This window comes from Sciurus vulgaris (genome assembly GCF_902686455.1).
Source record: "Sciurus vulgaris genome assembly, chromosome: 9".
In the NCBI taxonomy this organism is placed as follows: Eukaryota; Metazoa; Chordata; class Mammalia; order Rodentia; family Sciuridae; genus Sciurus; species Sciurus vulgaris.
The window spans coordinates 84,322,568-84,339,574 of NC_136469.1; the positions used below are offsets into that span (position 1 = coordinate 84,322,568).

The window sequence follows — 17,007 nt, forward strand, 5'->3', positions numbered from 1 at the left end:
TTCTACTCCTTTACTTTATATATAGGGAAAATAAAGACAAAGAAGTCGTGTAATTTGCCTCCCTGTGGTTATAAATATTTTCTTCCTTGCCTTGACTAGAATCCAAGTGTAACAATTCCCAAATATAAACTTATCTTATATTTATCAATCACTACATAATTTTCATTGTGGCTTAAGTGAGTTGCACATGATTCTCTTTCTCAAGAACACTGATGTACATGCTTATATACATGCTAGAAACACTACCACATTCTAGAAAAGTGCACAAATTCTTTTAAATATCTGGCCCCCAAATTCCTAAACTTGATTCGAAGTCAACAGAAAAAAGAAAGATAAAAATTTGTGTATCATGAATGCCATGTCCAGCACAAGATAGTTCAAAGTAGTCTTTGCCTTTTAATTTTTTTCAGCTTCTGTTATTAGTTTATATAGTTTGCCACTTCTTACTCTACAAAAACTCAACTTCCCTACTTATTACCCACTTCTGCTTATGTCAGTATCAAACAAGAAATATTTATGAGCCCCTAAGTACCCATGACGGTCAAAGAGATAGCAAATATTTATGAAAAAGCCGATAGTACTTCAAAAGAAGAGGAATACCAAAGAAGTACTTCGAAAGTCCCACAGAGTCAAATAAGAAGTTGGGTGTGAGTTGGGGAAAGATAAGTATTCACACAAGACAAAGAATGCCCATGGCCTTACTGGGCCTGTTCTATCATTTTCCTTACTACGAAGCCTCAACATGAAGATGAGAGAGAAAGGCAAAAGTGGTTATTTTTAGACATCAAATTCTCCAGCTTAATGCTTCTGACTTGAGTTTAACTGCTGACAAAGTAGAGAAGAAATACAGTAGAAAAAAACCATCTAGGCTCTGAGTTTGATAAGGTGGGTTTAGAAATTGGTTGCCCAATATTTACTAGTTGTACAAATTAAAGCAAATTATATGAATTCAGAGTTTCAGCATACTCATGTGTAAAACAGGACAACTATATATTATAGGGTTTTAAAATAAAAACTGAAGGAGATAAAATAATTTCTAAAGAACCTACTATATTTTAAGTTCTCAATACATGTTAGTTTCTTTTCCCCTTGAATATGTTTATTAAAATTAAAGAAAATACAGCTGTAAAACATGTAAAACCCAAGAATCCAGACATTATAACAAAAATAAAACTTAATCCCTAATCATAAAATTAATATAAATTAAGAGAAAATCATTTTATCTATCTCAAATAAAAACTGAGGACAAAAGGTTAGAAATAGAAAAACAGATGGAGAGTTAAAGGAAAATGATAGATAATATAGCTCTCAATAAATAAATAGAGATGTAGATATATGGATATATATCAGGGGTGGGATGTAGGTCAGTGATAGAGGTCTTGCCCATCATGTGTGAGGACCTGCATTCAGTCCCCAGCACCACAAAAAAGGCAATTTTATGCCTGCAAAGGAAAATACATGATATTCAAGGAAAGGCACTCCAACTTCCTATTGGATGGATGCTCATTTTAAATAAGACAATTCTTAACAAGTAATACTCAAATATTAAAGAATAAAAATCTTTCTTATAAATAGAATTACTATAATTTTACCATTTATAATATTGCACTGACATACAAATATAAAATTTTAATAAAGTTTAAAAACTTGAATACATGGGCTAGAAGTCAAGAGTTTTATTTCTACTTTGCCACTAACCAGACATTATGAAATTAAGAGCAATCCAAGTGATAGTCACTAGAATTTAGGATGAGAAAGAACAGGGCCAGGACCAACAAATATAAAGATGAATGAGATATGGCTAACAATAAGTCCCTTGGTTTTTAAGGCTCTTGGGCTTCTGACTGCAAATATGGAGATTGAATTTAAAAAGATTTTTCCAATTGCTATTATAATTTTGTTTGTGTGTGTGTGTGTTTGTTTGTGCATGGTGCTGGGGAGCAAACCCTGAGCCTCTTGGAAGCTAGGCAAGAGTTCTACCACTGAGCTACACTCCTAGCCCTTTTTTTTATTTTATTTTGAGACAAGGCTCACTAAAATGCCCAGGGGGAAGCCCAAACTTGTGATTCTCCCACCTCAGACTCCTGGGTAGCTGAGATTACAGGTGTGTACCACCATGTCCAGCTTATTTCAGAGTTTTGATCAAATTGTAGGTAACAAAAGAGAAAAAAGTTCAAGCAACAAAGCAATATAGCATCAATATAGCTTAGGGCTAGAGGTTTAGTTTAGTGGCAAGTGCTTGCCTAACATGTTCAAGGACCTGAGTTTGATTCCCAGCATAGCAAAAGTAGTAAGTACCTAAATAAATAATAATCAAATATTCAGATTTATATGTAAATATTAAAATAAACCAGAGCAAATCATGCTATATAGTTCAACAGATATTACCAGGGAAAATCCTTAAAATTAAATGAGGGTGAAATGCTATGCTAAGCTTACACAGTTAACATCTAGAAATATTTCCTCTATTTTTTAGGAGTAAAAAAGAAACTCTGAAGGTAGAGTTCTGTGTGAAACAACCTTTTGGAATAGGGTAGAAGAAATCTTAAACTTGCAGAGGGAATAAATGTGAATAGCCAAATAGTTTATCTATTCTAAAATATGGTATAAGAAGAAAACAGAAATAATGTGGTCTGTTTAAGATTGATCATCACCCCAATCTTCCAAATCTAATTTTTTATAACCCATAAGGGTTAAAAAAAAAAAAAAAAAAAGGTTTCATTTTCAAGAGAGATTAAAAACACCTGTATATTCTTGGATTTTTTTTTCAAATTTAACTTACATCATTACGTATAACTTCCCTGGAATCTGCCAATAAGTCCATTAGTCTGGAAACACCTAGAATACAGAATCATGAGAAAAATACTGGCAGACTAAAACTATAAACAACGATTCCATTTATAATTCATTAGAATACCATTTTAGTCACTTTCTCTAGGAAATGATCCTCATATTTTAAACAAAAATTATACTGGGAAGATAAATCACTTACCCATTGGACTGACTAAAATAATCTGTTGCACCTGAGGCCCTAGTTGTTTTAAAAGAGAAGTCAGAAGCTTCACACCAGGCCAACGGACATGGAAATCAAACTCCTGCAATATAAGAATTTAAAATATTGAACATCTATAATTCACATTTTCAAGAAAAACATTTTCCTCTTGACAATAGTGGTACCAGAAAGTAAAGTTAAAAATGAAATTGTAGAAAACTTTTAAAAAGAAACAGGTAGGGATTGAGCTCAGTGATATAATGCTTGCCTGCATATGCAGGGCCCTGTGTTCAATCCCCAGTACAGAAAAAAATAAAAATAAAAGTAGTAAGTAAAAAAGCAATACAAAGTTAATGTAAATCTACTAAACTAACTAAAATGTTAGTGATGAAATAAAACAGTATTTTGTAAAAACAGAAATAAGATGAAGATAGTATTTTAATAGCTTATATATTTCTTGAAACATGCATATGGATTTCTTGCATGCATGCATGCATGCATGTGGAAGTATGATACAACAAAATTTTAAAATTTTGCTTCCTCAATAACACCCAAAGAAGCAACAAAAGAAGCTTATTAAGATGACAAAAACATCGAGGTTCCCTATTTACCTCCAATAAAGATAACAGGAGAGTGACATTTTCTTGCTGCTTAATGAAAATTTCTGTAAACTGGCTTCCCAAATCCTCACTCTGTCTTGTGGAATTTTCTTCTGTAATATTCAAAAATAAAGTACTTCAACATGACACTATGTTATTTTAAAGTAGCCTTTTATTGAAGAGTTAAGCAGAAACAATATTTTTGGTATTTAAACAATTACATACTGAAACAGTATGGCTGGTAGCAAAATCACAATTATGATGGAAAGCTTTATTCTTAAAATAAATTTCAATGCCATTTAAATTACTTAAATACATTTTATTCTTTAAACGTTAAAATATGATTATCTGAAGATACTTATATATTCACATTTTCTCAAGGACATTAAGTTAAACTTATGTTAGGGCAAGGGAACTGTTTGGGGTAATAAAAATATTCTATCTTAAATGTGGTAGCAGTTACACTACTGAATTCTTTTGTCCAAACTCATAAGATAAACTTCAAAAACTAAATTTTATTATGTATGAATTATATCTTAAAATTCCCTTACAATATTACTGACATACAATCCTTTATGACTATTACTATGTTGAATAATTTGATTATAAAATTAAACAAGTCATATGCAGATTCCTTAGTACCTTTTCCACATATAAAACTAATTTTGCAATAAAATCAGAATCTAACATTAAATTTCTCATTTATCCTTTAAAATATTTTCTATCTGTCCTTACTGTTTAAAAGTCTTATTATTTCAATATTCTTTGTCAAAAAAAAAAAAAAAGGCAAAGGATCACTAAAACTGGAAGCAACAATGTCAAAAGCAAATTGTCACTTAAGATCTGCCTACATTATAAAATCCATTTAGAAATGGCGAATATACTACTCCCCACTCCCTCACTCATACCAGTTGACTGATCAGAGCCTCTATTAAACATCAGAAGCCTTTTACATGTATTGCTCCAGGCAGTGATGATAAACCAGTGGAGCAGGCAGTAAAAATCAAACCTGTTTACTATTTTACTATTCCTCAGAAATTTTTTTTTTTTTTTTTTTGCAGTGCTGGGGATTGAACTAAGGGCCTTAGTGCTTGCGAGGCGAGTACTCTATCAACTGAGCTATCTCCTCGGCCCCTCAGAAAATTTTTTAGATGTGATATTTAAAAATTAAAATAGAGTAGAAATGGGGAAAAAAATCCAGATGAAAGAAAAAGCAAAATAATCAATAGTGACAGTGATAATCCTATTTAATTATTTATAGAGGAAAAAGAGACCAAAAGGATAAAAAGGTTTTCAAGTTTGATTAAGTACCATATATAGTAGGCTGATTATTTAGAAACTCTAAAAATATTTCTCCTGTATCCGTAAAATAAATTACTAAGTCTTACAACTATGTTTTTAAACAGAAAAATACTTCAGTTTTAAAAGAATTACCCTGTCTGCTATGTTGAACATAGACTGTCAGAAAGCAAAGAACAGGGTAACAGATAAGGAGGCAATAAGTATGGGAAGAGGTAAAAGTAGTTTATTAGGAGTCATAATTTTTATGAAAATAGAGGGAATAAGAAATGCTGACATATTGCATAGAAGGAGGTAAAAGGCAGCAGTAGGTGAAGGAGAGGGGAAGGAAAGGTGATTCCAAAGGTTTTGGCCTGAAAAATGTAGTTGCCATCTTCTGAGATGAAAACCACTGTGTGAGAAGCAGGTTTGGAGCACAGAGAGAATCCCAAAGTTAGTTTTTAACATGCTAAGTTTGAGATACCTCACAAAAATCCAAATGGATATATCAAATAAGCAGTTGGATAAATATAAGAATAAATGTCAGTGGACAGATCTGCATTGGACACACACATTAGAATGGCAACCATAGAAATGATATTTAAAGTCACAAGATTTGGCTGACAAAAGGCATCTACAAAAAGCATATCTAACACCACACTTAATGGTGAAAGATGTAATGTGCATTCTTCATAATTCTAGTCAAGACTGTACTGAAGATCCTAGACAGTGCCAATGAAAAAGAAATAAAAGGCATACAGAATAGAAAAAGAAGTGAAACAGTCTTATGTATAAGTGACATGCTTGTCTATGTAGAGAATCTTAAAGAATCTACAAAAAAAGAAATAAGAATAAGTAAGCTTAGCAGAATAAAGGGATAAAAGGTCAATATGCAAAATCAATTATATCTCTATATAACAGCAATGAATAACTAGAAACAAATTTAAAAAATAGTTGTACCAGCATCAAAAAGAATAAATTTGGTAAAAAATGTGTACAACTTATAATGTGAAAACTCTAAAACACTGCTGAAGAAGTTAAAGAAATGCTAAATAGAGGTACTGTGTTATCTCACAAGGCATGATATAGTTAAGATGTCAGTTTTCCCCAAATGGGTGTACAGAAGTCAACAGAATCTCAATCAAAATTTCAACTGGCCTTTCTCATTGAAGTTCACAATCTGATTCTAAAACTGGTATACAAATGCAAAGAATCTGTCAAAACAATTCCACAGAACAGTTTATACTACATAATTTCAGGATTTACTATACAGCTACAGTAATTAAAATAGTGCTGAATAGGCAAAAAAATAGATAACACAGATCAACAGAAGAAAAGAAAAAGTCCAGAAATAAACTCATTTACTCAAAATGGATTATAGACTTAAGAGGAAAACTAGAAGTGGATCAGGATTTAAGTGTAATTTAAAACTACAGGGACTGGGGTCGTAGCTCAGTGGTAGAGCACTTGCCCAGCATGTGGGAGGCACCTGCCTAGCATGTGTGAGGTCCCACATATAAATAAATTAAATGTCCACTGACAACTAAAGAAAAAAAAAAAAATTAAAAAAAAAGAGTTAAAACAACTAAATTTCAAAGGAAAACATGGAAATTTTTAGTAAGCTGAGATCTGGCAAAGATTTTGTAAATAGGACATAAAAAGCCTAAATCATAAAGAAAAAAAAAAACTGGTAAGATGAAGATAATTAAAATTTAAAAATTTTGCTCTTCAAAGGACAATGTTAGAAAATGTTGCAGACTGAAAAATGTTTGGGAAATATGTAATAAGAAGGATTTTCATGTAGAATATGTAAAGAACTACTACAACTCAAGTGTAAGACAACCCAGTAAAAAACAGGACCACAATTTAAATATAACACTTCACTGAAGAATAAAGAAGGTATGGATGGAAAAAATAAATAAATCACATGAGAAATTGTTTAACCACATTATTCATTAGATGAATACATATTAAAATTACAAGCTAGTAGAATTAAAAAAATAAAAATAAAAACAAAAAAACCTGATCATACCAAGTGTTGAAGAGTATATGGAAGAACTGGAACTCACACATTACTGTTGGAAACGTAAGATGTTATTAGAAAGTGCTTTGGCTGGGTGTGGTGGTGCCTGCCTATAATCTTAGCAACTCAGGAGGCTGAGGCATGAGGATCACAAGTTCAAGGCCAGCCTCAGCAACTTAGCAAGGGCCTAAGCAACTGAGTGAAAGCCTATCTCAAAATAAAAAATAAAAAGAGCTGGGAATGTGACTCAGTGGTCAAGTACCCCTGAGTTCAATCACTGCTACCAAAAAAAAGTTATATAGCCACGCACAAAAAAATATCACTTAGCAATAAAAAGGAATGCCCTACTGAAATATGAGTTAAAAAGAAAAAATACTGAGTGAAAGAAGCCAGATCCCCCCAAAGAACACACTGTATGATTTCATTTATAAAATTCTACAAAAATATAAGCTAATCTACAGTTACATAAAGCACATTTGTGACTGAATGGGGGCAAGAAGGAAGAAGGATGGATTACAGAAGTTAAGTTCACTATTCTGGTAGTGGTGCTGATGGTTTCACAAGTATACATACACCAAAATCAAACAAATTGTATATTTATACAAGCGCAGTTACTACATATTAATTATACTTTGATAAAGCTGTATGTGTAGGAAGAAAATGAAGTAGAGATACTAAGTGAGAACTTGACTATACAAGTATATGAATATAAAATGTATATTATTTCCATGACAGGTCTGGATCAGCAATACACATTTGAGAATGGTAAACATATCAATGATATCTGAAATCACCAGCACAGAAGAGACTGCCAACGGAGAGAAAAGAGAAGAAAAACTTTTGTGTCTTGGGGCATTTCAATATTAACAGGTTGGGGAAATGAGGAGAAAAAATGCAAAGGAGATGAAGAAAGAGTAGCCAGTGAGATAAGAAGACAACCAGGGGACGATGAAGTCTGAGAAACAAATGAAAAAACAAATGCCTCAAGAAAAAAGGGTTGATCAACTCTAAAATATTTTCAGATTCTTTTAAAGTTATTATTAATCAGTACTATCATCCAAATGTGAAAGATGTTAAAAAAATTCATGTTATAATATTTGAAGAAACTTGCTTTTTGTAAAGGAGTCCAGATATTGATATTTTATTTTATATTTATATTTTTATGATAAGAATTGCATGCAATCTAAAAAAAATAGTTATTTGTGTTTATGATGGTTTGGATTCTAAATAAAAATAAATTCACTGTATATTATTTAACATTAGCACACTATTAATTTTTTGTCCTTTAAGTTTTATTTCTTAGATTAGTGGTAGCTTCAAGGTATTGTTTGGGGAAGCAGGAACTATTTCTACTTCAGGAAAAACAGGTAGAGAAGATGAAAGGATTAAAAAAAGAATACAAAATGACTGTACTTAAAAAGCTATAATTAGGATTGGTTATCATAAAGATAGAGGGAAGTTCCTGGAATAGATGAAGGAGTCTGAGAGGGAGGGAGGAGAGATGAGAGAGGGAAGAAATGTGAAATGAATTTAACAAAATCATGCTATGTGCATATATAAATATATCACAGATAATTTTATCTTCAAGTATATGTAAAAAGCACCAATCAAAAATAAATAAGTAGGGGCTGGGGTTGTGGCTCAGTGGCAATGTGCTTGCCTAGCACCTGTGAGGCACTGGGTTTGATCCTAAGCACCACATAAAAATAAATTAATAAAATAAAGGCATTGTGTCCATCTACAACTAAAATGAATGAATGAATGAATGAAAAGATCAGTAGAGGAAGGTGCATAAGGGAAGAAGAATGGGGACTGAAATGAAATTCCATAAATGTATGACTTTGTCAAAATAAACCCAACTACTATGTATATCTATAATGTTCTGATAAAAAAATAGATTAAAAAATTTTTTTTAAAAAGCAATCATTAGGATACTTCATGTCCATTGATGTGGAGAGGATATTACGTTAAGGTGGCAGGGACTTGATTCTACAAAGTCCTAAAATTAATCATAAGGAAGCCTAATACTTAAACATTACTAGAGTGGATTCAAGGAACATTCTAGCTATGGATCTGCATAAAGGATTTCGTATTGTTCCTTTGGGAGCTGATAAACTTCTGTGTTTTAATTATTAGCATACTCTGAAAGTAAACTCATGTTTAGTAAATTATGACTTTCAAAGCTCAAAGGTGAATTAGAATTGGACCTGGAAAAAACACTAGTTAAATAGCAAGAACTGCATACCCTTTGCATTTATTTGCAAATTGACATGATGGAAAGGTAATCTATGAAGAAACTGAAAAAGATGAGTATATAGGAGCTGATAAAACCTTTTGAAAATTTCCCTCTTTATAATCAGCTATGAATAGGAGCACTGTTTCCCAGTGTGATAAAACCACATAGCCAATAAAATGTTTCAAGATTTGGTAGGATAATGGTTCTCTTTGTAAAGCCACCCCAGAGCCCAATAAACCATGGTTATGGGGTAGATCATACCAAGAACAAATTTCTAGCTAAATTCTAATAAAATTTTATATATTAGACAAAATTTAGTGAAAAGTAGTTCATGGAGAATACATATGATAAATGAAAAAAAAAGCTCTCCAAATACATGAGAAATCTGTAGATTTCAGAGTTCCCATTCATAGTTGATTATAAAAGACAAGTTACAATATGCAGGTCATGGTGGTGATACTTGTATTCCCAGCTACTAGGGAAGATGAGGCAAGAGGATCTGTTAAGCCCAGGAATTTGAGGCCAGTCTGGCAATACAGTGAGACCCCATGTCAAAAACAAAACAAAATGAAATAGAGCAAAACAAAACAAAAGCAATGAAAAGACAAATACTACATTCTCTACCCCTTAAAATTATCTCTTTAGTATTTTTCAAAATTCAGGATATGTGGCATATTAATAGGCACCTAATGAAAGCAAGCACCTGTAGAAAGTATCTTGGGATTAAACAAAGTTGAACAGGCTTCTTCACTGCAGGCTTCTCAATGCTTACTACACGTGGGTAAATTCTGTAGTGCTTCAGAAAGGAATACGGCATGTTATGTTTATAATTATGAATCCCTTTTAATTTTGAGCACTCTGTGAAACCTTTGTGTTACACTGTGAGGAATGCAGGTCTAATAGTCCAAAAAGTTTAATTCAATGTTTGCACTGAGCAAAAGCTAACAACCTAGCAAGGAGTTAATCTTTGATTTACTCTGTAGACGTAGCATATGAAATACTCTACCTTATCAGTATATAGTTAAGATCTACATATATCATTAAGTATATAATTAAGATCTACATAAGGATCATAAGACCTATATAAGGATTAATGGCTCTTTATAGTTTAATACTGTCATTTATTAAAAAAGTGGTGAGATATACTCAACTTCTTTTAAGTCATTTTCATATGACATCATTTTCAACTTTAACAGAGTCTCCCAAATTAGCTAAGCAATTAAGTTAATACACAAAACTTTTAGTGTAGTGGCAAATCAAGCTAAAACTACCACAAGGTACTACTTATAAAACTTATAAACCAAAACTACAACCACTAGAAATTGAATAATATATATAAATATATACGTGTATATGTACATACATATATATTTATATAACATGCCTACATATATACATAATATATATATATACATATACACACACACAGGTAGGAGACACTCTCTCATCCAGTATACTATATTGCAAATCTTAGAGTTGTTTATTTTTATACCTACTTATTATAAACTGTCAAAGTAAATGATCTTTTACTGTAAGACAAGTGAAAAAATAAAAATGAAATGGTCCCTTGTTACCACAATGAAAATAAGCTTGATATAGATAAACAAAATCAAAGACTACATTTTTAAAATCTATATTTCTCCAGACATTTTTGAGGCCTTTTAATACAACAAATATAGATACATTTATTCTTAAAAAGTATTTACAGTTGTACTTTTTTCCTGAAATGTGGACAGTATTTTAAAATTATAACTGGACCTTCTGTTAGACCTCCACTCCATACCAAGTTCACAACCCACATTATGGAGAACAAAATTGCTTTATAAAATGAGATGCTCCAGAAGTAGTCCTAATTAAGAGAAAAGGAATATAAAGTAATTTTTTACCTGTGGTCAATCAGTTAAACAAGTATGTTTTTTAATGATTGTCTGAACCTTCTATAAACCAGTTATGTAAATTATGCAATTTAATAATCTAGGCAGAAAAATGAAAAATAAAGTTGGCTACAACTTATTCAATTAGAAATCTATGGAATACTTGTAAAAAGACAGTAAGAAAATACCATTCTTCTCTTAACTGGATGATATTGTATAAAGTACATAGTCTCTGGGCTTTCATTTTCTTATCTTTATAAAAGAAAAAAAAAAAACCTACCTCACAGGCTGCTATGAGGATTAGTAGGATAACGAACATGAAAGGATTCTGCAAATTTTAAACTCTTACAAATATGATAAAACAATAATAGAAAAAACAACTATTAATCTGTACTATCCAAAAAGGAAATGGCTTAATGAGAGTTCAGGTACACTGAATCAGGTGTTTTCTGATTTCAAACAAGGGATTCAAATGTTACAAAAAGCAATGCCACATAGAGTAAGTTAGTTTCTTTGCTGTTTTTCTGTTAGGTATAGGCAACTTTGTTATGTACCATTTTAAAACTATTTCATTCTTCCTTTAAAACTGTTAAGTATCTCAGGAAAATTAGTAAAACAAAACAACATAAAACTTGGTTATTTTAATTATGAGGAAAAGAAATATTGTTAAAAGTAAACAGAACTTGAAACATACCATCAAAGTACTAATGAATTCTATGAATTAATGTAAAAAATGTCAGTAACTATAATATTATTGTGCATGCATTATTTTAAAGGGACAATATCAATATATAAGTAGTCTCTAAACTGGAATATCTTCCAGTTCTTATTGAATATAGATAGGTAAATATGTATACATAAGTACGTATGTATACATATTCAAATATTATTTTTAAGTAAACTGTCAATTTTTTTGGAAGTGCAAACAAAATAATTTAAGATAAATTGTCCTACAAGAGAAAATATATTAATTTTACTTTAAAAAGCCCTAGAATATTTTTTTTGTGTGTGTTCTGAACAGCAAACACATTTAGTAGTGATAATAGTAACTTAAGATTATCAAATATTCTTCTTCAATTAAGGAATTCTGACACAGTGAACCAAATCTCAGTTTTCATCAGCTAGAAGAAACATCATTTGACAGTGTCCTTTTATATTATTAAAAATTATGCCTAAAAGCATCATGCATATGTAAATACAATCTATTACCTTCAAAATCATCTGGAAAAGTAGACAAAAGTAAATAAATGACAAGTAGGTAATAAAACAGCTTTTTAAAAAAATGTAGTTGTATACATATAAAATAGCTTAAGAAAGAAAAATAAGAGACTCATACTCATTTTAAGTCAAATAGCTAAGACATCCTAAAAGATATAGCATATGCTATATCTTTAGGACAATGAGACAGATTTATCACTAAATTAAAGGGTTATAAAATATCTTCAAGGAAAAGAACTCTAAAATAGAGTTCATTACATCAACTAAGAATTAACTTTTGATGAAGCAGTAAAGAGAAAGTATCAAGAACTAAAGGATATATTTCTCAATATTTAGTTTCTAAAAATTGATTCACTGAGTAAATTTTCAGAAGAAATATCCTAGAAAATTTGATTCTACTACTGTTTATATAAAAGAATTGCTTTTCCTGTTTTAGCCTAAGAATTTTTAGATGCTAAATTAAACATAAATAGCCCAAATTCAAAAAGAAGAACAGAAAAAGCAGATACTAAACGTGATTATATCAAAGTTTATAACAAAGGAAACTACCTAACTACAAAATATTGTTACTATACACTTTCTTTTTAAAAAGAGAAATTATCCCTTGCATGCAACTAGAAAAAGCTACATTTCTAATATGAAATAACTAAGAAAAAAATAAAAAAGAAAGCTTTTTCCTTTAGCATGTTCAAACAATTGTGTTGTACTTCATTTTCTCATCTTAGAAACAACTAGGAGAAATAAGGATCTTTTTTTCAAAGTGTCTTCTTATGTGCTGGATCTAAATATTGTTAAGTGACCAACAACTTCTTTTTCCATGGGTACCAAATTATGTTTTACTAAATATTTTTCAACCCTGAGAAATTAATAGTTAAGTTGTAGGCTAGATATCAGAGAAAATTTATGAGAAAGCATATTTGTCTAAGGAACTGAGGTTATCCCATTTTAAATGTTCCTATCACTACTATTCTGTGAAGTTTATATCTACATGTATTTCTGCTCTACTTTTAAATAAAATGAGCAAGATCAACATACATCTACATTCTTTATGCTTTGTCTACTCAGAATTTTAACATAATATTGATACTGAATATAAATATCATTTTATAAATCTAATCAAATAAACAATATCAATATATAAGTAGTCTCTAAACTGGATTATCTTCCAGTTTTTGTGTGTGTGTGGTGCTGGGGATTGAACCCAGGGCCTTGTGCATGAGAGGCAAGCACTCCTACCAACTGAGCTACATCCCCAGCCCTACCTTCCAGTTCTTATTCAATACAAATAGGTAAATATGTATACATACATGTGTGTACATATTCAAATATTTTAAAATAAATTGTCTAAAATTTTATTGTATAAAATATTATTACTAAATTATGGTGTTTCCAGATCAAAAAAATATATTATATATATTATTACTTTATATATTTTGTAACTTATAGAATAAAATATATAGACTTTCAGTCAAGCATTTCACAAAGTGTCAATAAAATAAACAACAGACTACCTTCTACCTTAAGTATGCAAATATTTTGCTTTTTGCTTTTTTTTGGGGGGTGGTGGGGAAGGTACCGGGGATTGAACTCAGGGGCACTTGACCACTGAGCCACATCCACAGCCCTATTTTTTGTATTTTATTTAGAGACAGGGTCTCACTGATTTGCTTCCACCCTCACTTTGGATGAGGCTGACTTTGAACTCCCAAGTGCTGGGATTACAGGCACGCACCACCACACCAAGCAGTATGCAGATATTTGGAATCCAAAAAGGAAAAGGAGAACGTACCAAAGAAATGTGTGGATTCAAACAGATTCATGGGCTGGGGCTATAGCTCAGTGGCAGAGCGCCTACCTAGCACGTGTGAGGCACTGGGTTCTATCCTTAGCACCCATAAAAAATGAAACAAATGAAGGCATGCTGCTCATCTATAACTACATAACAAAACAAAACAAAATACCAAACAGGTTCATATCATTTCACACCAACCAGACAATATAAATGGAAAAAATGCTTTATAAACTTAATAAATCATTCTTTATAAATTAATATAAGTAAAAAGTTTAAAAATTTATTAGGAAAAATCCTCTGATTTTGTACTGCTTATCAGGTAATAACATATTGAAAATAGATTTCCAATCAACAGCCAAAAGGGATTTTTAACTCAAAATTGGCTAATACGCACACTACCTAATTAAAAACAAATACAAAGAGGAGAAAAATAATCACTCAAAAAAGGATTTTATTCCATTTCCTCATTATTTTTCAAATCACACACAAAGCAATCATCCTGAAGATACTCTGTAGGGACGGAGTCTACTTCTTTAGTGATTAAAAATAATAATAAAAAAAACAAAAAACGTAAATTTATAAAATAAACCGAAATTTTAAAATCTGCAAAAAATGGTACAACCCAGTTAATTTTTGCATAGAAACACAGTAAAATAACTGGAAACTTACCTACTTCTTCTTCTTCATCATTAGATATTATATTATACAGTGTGTCCAAAGCATAACCTATTATTTCAGAATCCGAACTGAAAAAAAGAAATTATTATACACTGTTAGTTAGAGTGTAAACTGTTATGATCATTTTTAGACAGTTTTTAGCAAGACTAAATGAAACATTAATTCCATTTCTAAAAACATACTCTAAGGAAAACATCAGCGTGCAAACAAATGTTCAATAATTTAAAAAATACTATGGTGAATGCATACATTCTAAGACAGCAATGGAAAAATCATATTTTCAAAGAATATCTGATGGCAAGGGAATTAAAACACTAAGATACAATGCCAAGTGGGAAAAAAATCAATCCAAAAATTAATCGATATAGACTAATCCCATTTAGCAACACACACACAAACACACGCACCTGTCTCTATATATTTCTAAAAAAATTATCAATTTGTAGCCAAGTATAGGTGAATGCCTGTATTTGGGAGACTAAGGAAGGAGAATTGCAAATTCAAGACTAGCCTGGGCAACGCATCAATACTCTCTCAAAATAAAAAATAAAAATGATTTGAGAATATAGCCCAGTGGCAGAGTATCACTGGGCTCAATTCTAGTACCCCAAAAATAAAGAGATAAATGAATAAAATAAAAATGTGTAAAAGAAGTCCAACTTCAAAAGCAGCAAAATTAGCACAACCTCGTTGACTTTGTGTGTGTGTAGCTATATATTTCCATATCTACATATAAACAAATAGTAATATTTATTATTGACTACTTTCACTACAATTTATTCTCTTAAAAAAAACCTTCTGGTGACTATATACAATTTATAAAACAAGGATGTATAACATTTTATAGTTGCTGACAGTCAAATTTTGAAATCGCGTAGGATGATGAGAGCATTTAGAGTAGACAAGAATGAAATATAAGTTTCCTCTCTCCCTCAAAATCCCACTACTATATGTAATGATGAAAGGATGAAGGCTTTCTCTCTAAGATCAGGAATATGATAGCAATGTTCCTGCTTACCACCTCTACCTCTTACCATCTCTACACAACAAGGAAATGAAAGTTCAAGTTAGAACATGACACAAGAAAATGAAATAAAAAATACATAGGTTGGAAAGGAAAAATAAAACTATACCTTTTCATAGATGACATTTTATACACAGAATATCCTAAGGAAGCCACTGAAAAACTGTTAGAACTAATAAATTCAGCACTGTCACAAGACACAAGGAAAATTAAAAAACCAAGTGAATAATCAGAAAATGAATTTAAGAAAATAATTGTGTTTAAATAACATCAAGAGGATTGGTACAAATAACAAACTATTTTGAAATGAATTTCACTAAAAATCATAAGACTCATGTACTGAAAAATACAAAATACTGTTGGAAAAAATTACCCAGGAACTAATAAAAAGATATCCTGTGTTCATAGATAGGAAAAGGCAATGTTGTTAGTACAGCAATATATCCCAAAATGATATATAGATTCAACATAATCTCCATCAAAATACTAGCTGCCATGTTTACAGGAACTGACAAACTGATCATAAAAGGTCATATGGAAAGATACTAGATCCAGAATAGCCAAAAAACCAAAAATGGAGATCTTGGAAGGACTCTGTGGCCCAGGGTCAGAGATGAGAATCCGCCAGTGGGCATCATGAATGGATCTAAACAAAACTGCATCAGGGTCCATTTAGGTGAATTGAATAATTTGTAATCACATTTATAAAACTCACTTGGAGACTGGGCTGGCACCTGGAATTCTTCCCAGCTTTACTTTGGTTTCTAACTTTAGCTCCCTGCTGCATCTTAGATATGCCTGCAGCCTGCTGTATTTGGATGCTTATCTCAGCATTATTTCAGAAGCAACTGACTCTGTATTTGAAATTTTACATGCTCTCTTTATATAGCACTCACGCTGATGAACTGGTGATGGGCTTTGAGGCCTCTGTCTTTCAGCACTAGTCCTTGGTTTACCAATGGCTGTTGAAGCTGGAGAAAATCTTGCCCACTACTTCAATTTACTATGATTAGCTCAGGGTCTTAACTAAGACTTTAATACACTACACACAAGCATGTAAATTATACACTTTAGTAATAGTTTTTTGAAGAGCTTACATTTGTTTCTTCTTTGTTAAAGTTCTTTTTGTGCAAAGTTCTTCGTAAGCACTTGGAAAATGAAACATTGGCAAATAATGGCAATAAGCTTATTGTGGAAAGCTTGGCATATACCAAAATTTAGACTGTCTTCACTTGAAGATAACCACTGCTGGACATATGTATTATCAAAATACCTTTAATGGAATTGTGATTT

The 17,007-nt window shown here is 31.3% G+C and overlaps 1 protein-coding gene across 2 annotated transcripts in view; it reads right to left on the bottom strand.

Moving 5' to 3' along the window:
* USO1 (USO1 vesicle transport factor) overlaps window positions 1–17,007 on the bottom strand; it is a 68,418-nt gene that overhangs the window by 32,065 nt on the left and 19,346 nt on the right. For both annotated transcript variants that reach the window (XM_079152716.1, XM_079152717.1), the window contains exons 4-7: window positions 14,682–14,758; window positions 3,604–3,704; window positions 2,993–3,095; window positions 2,783–2,838 (exon numbers count right to left, since the gene is read on the bottom strand). In XM_079152716.1, the coding sequence (XP_079008842.1) occupies window positions 2,783–2,838; window positions 2,993–3,095; window positions 3,604–3,704; window positions 14,682–14,758 (337 nt within the window). The remainder of the gene's footprint in view (window positions 1–2,782; window positions 2,839–2,992; window positions 3,096–3,603; window positions 3,705–14,681; window positions 14,759–17,007) is intronic.